This window comes from Chrysemys picta, chromosome 1, assembly GCF_011386835.1.
Source record: "Chrysemys picta bellii isolate R12L10 chromosome 1, ASM1138683v2, whole genome shotgun sequence".
Classification (NCBI taxonomy): Eukaryota; Metazoa; Chordata; order Testudines; family Emydidae; genus Chrysemys; species Chrysemys picta.
This window is the reverse complement of record NC_088791.1, coordinates 124,942,428-124,948,510: the sequence shown is the minus strand read 5'-3', so window position 1 is coordinate 124,948,510 and position 6,083 is coordinate 124,942,428. Positions and strand designations below refer to the sequence as shown.

At 40.0% G+C, this 6,083-nt stretch overlaps 1 protein-coding gene across 1 annotated transcript in view; it reads right to left on the bottom strand.

The window, feature by feature from the left end:
* Window positions 1-2,792: 2,792 nt before the first annotated feature.
* Window positions 2,793-6,083, bottom strand: part of SAMM50 (SAMM50 sorting and assembly machinery component) — a 37,196-nt gene continuing 33,905 nt past the window's right edge. The window contains exons 13-15 of the mRNA XM_008165975.4: window positions 5,489-5,635; window positions 3,767-3,908; window positions 2,793-2,903 (exon numbers count right to left, since the gene is read on the bottom strand). Coding sequence (XP_008164197.1) covers window positions 2,858-2,903; window positions 3,767-3,908; window positions 5,489-5,635 — 335 coding nt within the window. The 3' untranslated portion in view covers window positions 2,793-2,857. The remainder of the gene's footprint in view (window positions 2,904-3,766; window positions 3,909-5,488; window positions 5,636-6,083) is intronic.

Here is a 6,083-nt window from a genome sequence, read left to right as displayed (position 1 = left end):
TGTCCACCAGTGTCTCATGGAAGCTCTGCCCATTTCTGACACAGGAGTGGAAGTGTAGCTCTTCCAAAGGCGCCTCCCTCATGTTGCTCACTTCAGCTGCTGTGGAGCACTCAGATCAAAATGACTGCTCAGCAGGATGTGTTGGGGTTGGTAGCGGTTCGAACTTGCAGTAGTGTGCAGGGTGGACAGTCAAGTTTTCTCCCAGTACACCACAGCCAAAGAGCTAGAGTGCCCACATTTTGGGAGGGCGATAAGGAGTCTGGGATATGGTTGACTCTGGTCTGTGTGCTGCAGTGTGCAGTTCTGGGTTCAAATCTAGGTTAGAAAATTATTAACCTATGGTTGACAATCAGTGTAGACGCTCAAGCCCTGGGTTCTCTAACACAGGGTCAGATGACTCAAGTCCCATTAATTCTCAACTTGTATTGCAGTGTAGACATAGCCACAGAGGCTGCAGCAATAAGCTTCAATTGGAGGTATGTCAACTACAACCTTGCTAGCCTGGAGCCATCCTGCGCAATAACAATGTTTGATTTATATGATTGCTTCAAGGAAATACTTCTACACGTATCACATCAACTCTTATAAAGGCAATATACGCCAAAAAACAACTCTTTCATTATCCTTCAACAGTTCAATATCAGATCAGATTTCTGGAAATTACAGTTGTGATTAACTGTAATTTCTTAGTGTGAAGACTGAAGCAATTTTTATAGATGTTTAGGATTCAATTCAGGCATGTCACCTTGCCTTTTAAAATGACTGATGGTTGTGGTCTTGGTATTCTCTAGCCCTGGAAAGTACAAGATTTTAATTGACCTGTTTTTCCATCTGGCAACAAGCCTCATGTGTACATAAGGAGCTTTTCATATCTCTGGAGAGAGTGATAAAGCTTGTAGAAATTCATCTAATTTAGAAGCTTGAACAACTTGGACAAATTATACTTTTAGCTGCCATGAAACAATGCTTATGTTACCCTTTATTATGTAAACATTCCCACTCGTACTAAAAAGGAGTTTTATGTCAAAATGCTTAAACAACACTACAGGGAAACACTCATTTGTTGAGCCCCTTAATGGAATAAGACTTGACTTAGTAAAAAAGCTGTCCCTCATAACTGCTTTGTTAAATATTAATTTGTGGTCAATTTTAATTTCAAGAACTAAATTGCATTTGCTTTTCAATACACTGCTAATGATTCAATCAGATAAAGGTTCTTAAACTATCCTTTTACTGACAATCTATGCACCCCATTTCAAGTTCGCTATCCTGTTGATGCAGTGTTTTAAAACAGACAGATGTTTGGGAAAGCAAATCAATACCATTATTAAGTGGGTTATCACTATGAGTAGAGCAGCAACTTTCACCAACACCAAAACAACTGGGGGTGAAATCTTGGCCTCATTAAAGTCAACGGGGAGTTTTGCCATTAAGTTCAGTGGGACCAAGATTTCACTCCTGGGCTTTATAGCTTTAGCCACTAAAGTCAGTATTTTGCAAGTGTGATAAACCTGAGTCTTCAGCAGTACAAAGCGAGTCAAGAGAACGTGTTCATGCCCAGTGATCAAGCAGTCCCTTGACTATTTTCTAGTCTAGGATCAGTACTGGTCAATGGCTCAAAAGGACTTAGAAACCAGGAAAACCAACTGAACAAAGTAAGATAGTTATGCTGTATTAATTGGCAGGCAAGACTCTACTTCTCCAGGACGAGTCATTTTATTACTTATTTTTAATTTCTACAACGACTAACAAGAGAGTAGATTTTGATGCAAGGCAAGCAAATTTTATGCCTGTGCTGGTACATTTCAATGACAATTTAACAGGGCAAGTGACTTACACTAGCATCTTATAAGAATGCTTTTAAAACTCAAAAATATGCTTAGCCATTATAGCAGAGTGCAATTTAAAAGTGAAATGGATATTTAAAAAAAGTCAAAACTGGCTTTTGATATACAACCAAGTAATATGATAGAGGTATCAGATCTCAAATATAGACGTTGCCAAAAAAAAAATCATTGTCAACTGCTACAGAAAGTATTAAAGTACAAAATGCAGCTTTTAAGCCTGGCACTGCAAGACTTGTCTACAGTACAATATGACAAAGTATTTTAACTGCCTGCTTCACTGAGAGTCTGACGAATCAGCTGTTTCTGAATCAAGAATGTCTACTAATTATTCTTTGAATTTTACTATTCATTCAGGACAGTTGGGTTCAAATTTTTGAAAAGGGCAGGCAAAGTTTTTAAGGTTCAATTTGCAGCTCATTCTACAACATTCAAAAACAGTATTTTTATCAGAGTACTTTCCTGCAGGTATAACCATTATGCTTGTTACACAGTGCTTGATACTGGAATTTTTCACAGCATCCTCCCTATTCATCCAACTTGGCATAATGTAAGTACAGACAAAGAATATCCCACTGTATTAACATTTAAATGGTGTGTGTGTATGTATGTAGATAGATAGATAGTAGGGCCATCCTAAACATCTGTTTGGCTTGCAATTGAAAGGGTTAGAGTTTTATGAAACAAGCAGACCACTGAGAATTATAATACTGTGGCATTATCCCAGCACTGGTTTCCAATATACCTATTTTTTTCATTTAAAGTATCAACAGCCTCAGTAAAAGTTATAGTTTTAAAATCCCATGAAAGAGTACGCCTGCCTTTGATAAAAAGCAGAGGTACAGTGCACCTTTCCAGCATAATTCTTTAATGTAGTTTCCTGTGAAGTCTGAGAGGTTAATCACTCAAAGGCATATTTATACTTCAAGGGGGAAAAAAAACCTGGAATCACTGAGCCATATTTTATTCAAGTGCTCTCTTTTTTGACAGAAGCATGAAGTGTTTCTGTAATATTACAGGAATCTTATTCCAGCTCCAAACTGGACACCATCACATATCCTGAAAGAAAAAGGTAACACATTTGTATTAGCATGATATATAAGGTATTTGTTTCTCTTTGGACAGTTCCCTCCTACCTCCCACCCCCGATTTTCACTATTTTTAATCCTTGGAAAATTACAATTCAAATATATTTTGAGAAAAAAGCTATGCTAAAAATTTTCCATGCTTTTTGGCCTATTGGTGATGGAAGATTACAGGCCAAATTCTGCACTCTCACACCATCTCTAGCCCCAATGAAGTAACAGAATTTGGCACTATAAAACTAAGGATCTATCTTAACTATGTCAACAACTCAGAAAATAAAACCTGAGGTCAGCAAAAGTCTATTTGCAAAATCTGAAACTGTATTCCCACTGAAGCTTTCCGATTGTGTATTATACCATTCACTTTATAGATAAAATCATAGCTGGCTGCAAAATGCAATATAATCCCACCCTCCCATTATTAATGCTTAACTTTCTAAAAAGCTCTCTTTTTTCCAGGTGTGAAATTCCATGTTTGGTAACCTTTAAAATTTTTTGGATGGATAAGGAAAAACATCAGCTGTTTGAGTCTGTATTTCCTTATTGTAAAGAAATAGAAGCTGCCACACTTTTATTCATACAATTTCAACAGTTGAACTCAAAGTACAGTGAACTTCGAAACCTGAGATATAAATGGTTCTAAATTTGAGAAGTACTTCTGAAACCAATGTGGAAAAAGTTGGCTAAAAGAAAAGTGCTTCAGTGCTGAGAAATCTCCAAGGAATAAATAGATAAAGAACAAACAAAGACTAAAATTCTCACTGAAGCAGATGAATAAGATTCTAGGTACTCTTAAAAATTAATCAGTATTCTAAAATAAACTATAAAAACACAAACCTGTCACTACTTTGTACTCCCATAGGGATACAGTAGTTAAGTTCTAATCTAGCAATGTTTCCAAGTCTGAGCACTATTCCAGCACCGTAAGACCATCGGATGAACTCAGCCAGCTTCCGGAGATGGGCTTTGGGACCGTCACCTGAGAAGTGAAAAACATTTGGAGACTGGGACTCAAACCACACCATCAAGATGTTCAAGGGTCAACTACATTTTCAGGGCCAGTATACCTAGCACTTTAGAACATCCACTATAAACAAACAATCTAACCACGCTACGTACAAAATGTCTACAACTCCCATGGATTCTCAGCATCTCAGATCCATCTCAGATTCAGGAATCAGTACTCTGTGTACTTCCTTTCTGGTGTTTAAGAGCCACTTTCTAATCTCCACGGTTATGGTACCCAGTATTAAAGAGAGCATTTAGCATCTTCAATAAGTTTCTACTAAATTTAAATCAGATTCCTATGCTGCTCAATTGTATACAAAATGCACCTTCACTGCATGAGTTGGTTCACCTCTTCCTTCAAGCTACATAGGTAACAAATGTCACTATAATATTAGCTGCTCACCCACTATCTTCAGACTTTGGAAGAAAAGGAAGCTGAAGGAGTAAAGGGGGTGGGGGGCGTGCTGTGTGTGGGGTGGATCGAACTAGTTCTTGCACCCTTGGACATGTTACGGTACTACTACTTTTTAATTAATCTGAGCATAGAATTCTAGTTTGATTCTTCTGTTTGCCTGCAAACCCTCTTCAGAGTAGTCTGCCTGGAATAGTGGGCAGTATGGCTAAATCTACACTAGAAAGGTAGTCGACCTATTACAGTCACTGCTGTCATTACTGCATTGGTGCGTGCCCACATTACCCTCCCTGGATCAGTGGTGCACATCCTCACCAGGAGTGCTTCCACCAACTTAAGAGGTGCAACGTGGGGAGTGGAGAGTCCAGTCTCTCAGCTCGGATGGCAGCTTCCTGCTGGGCGCCTGGCTGCTCCACAGGCTCCCAGTGGGCTGCCAACCCCGCTCTGCTCCTAGTTCCTCTCCAGGAGTGGGGGGAAGCCACCTGGGGCTTCTCGTGCCGGGGAACGGGATCCACCTGCCCCTGTTTCTCAAGCCCCTCCAATCCCTGCCAGGAGCTGGGCAGCCTTGTCAATTTCACAGCTCCTGCCCAGAAACTGACAAGACAGCCAACAGCGATCTAAGCAAAGCAGTGTCTACACAGACACTGTGTTGCCCTAATTACACTGACAGAAGCTCTACACCTCTCGTGGACATGGAGTTAGTATGTCGGTGCAGTAGGGCACTTATAGCGACAGAATGAACACGGTAGTGTAGACACTGACATAATATTAGGTCGACATAAGCTGCCTTATGTCAACTTAACTGCATAGTGTAGACCAGCCCTAAGCAAGCACACCAGAAGGTGAACAAATAAATATATGGAAATACCACAATTAGACTTCCACCCACTGCTTCTGCAAATTGAAAAGTTCCTGGCCCACCAGGCTTTAAAACCAAGTGCTGTAGATAGAACGGTAACTTTAGTAAACTTCTACCTGACCATCTGTCAAATATGCGGGCTACCAAAAGTTGCTTTTTATTGGCCCACTAAATTATATGCTATAAATCAATAGCTTTGAGTAAACAAATATCTAACAACTTTATTATGCTCTTTGGACTTGGAGCATCAGGTTGCAATGGTTTATAAGTATCTTCTTACCATAGTTAAGATTGCAGAGGTTTCCAGCATTGAGAAAGAAGTGTGTTCTAAAGAGGTCTCCAAATCCCCCACGACCTGGCCGAAAAGGGAGAGGTGTGTACAAGTGCAGGCCCCCAGCCCAATAGGCTTCTCCTCCAAGGTAATCACCTACACGAGGAAAACATTGCAAAAACAGCATTTACCATGGAATATACCAAAAGGAAACTTTTCTACATACAATACCGGAGGAACTTCCTAAATTGCTTTATATAGCTTCAACCCACTTACCCGAGGTTTCCAACTCTCCCCATCCCCACCTCCAACAAGGATAAATTAACACTTAACTAACACTCTAATTCTCCTCAATGCTCTTCCTTTTTTCTCTCTGCCTTTAGACTAACTATTTGAAGCAGGGACCCGATAGGTGTTCAGCATTGCCACCTACTGTACACCTCTGAAACAGATATCCTCGTTTTAAAGAAAGGGAAATGATAGGATTGAGTGACTAACTTAGAGTCACATGAAGTCAGTAGTAGAGCGAGGATTAGAACTGAGGTAGCCCCTGGCTCCCAAATCCCCGTCTCAGCTTACACTCTCTCTCCTATACAAAACCCCA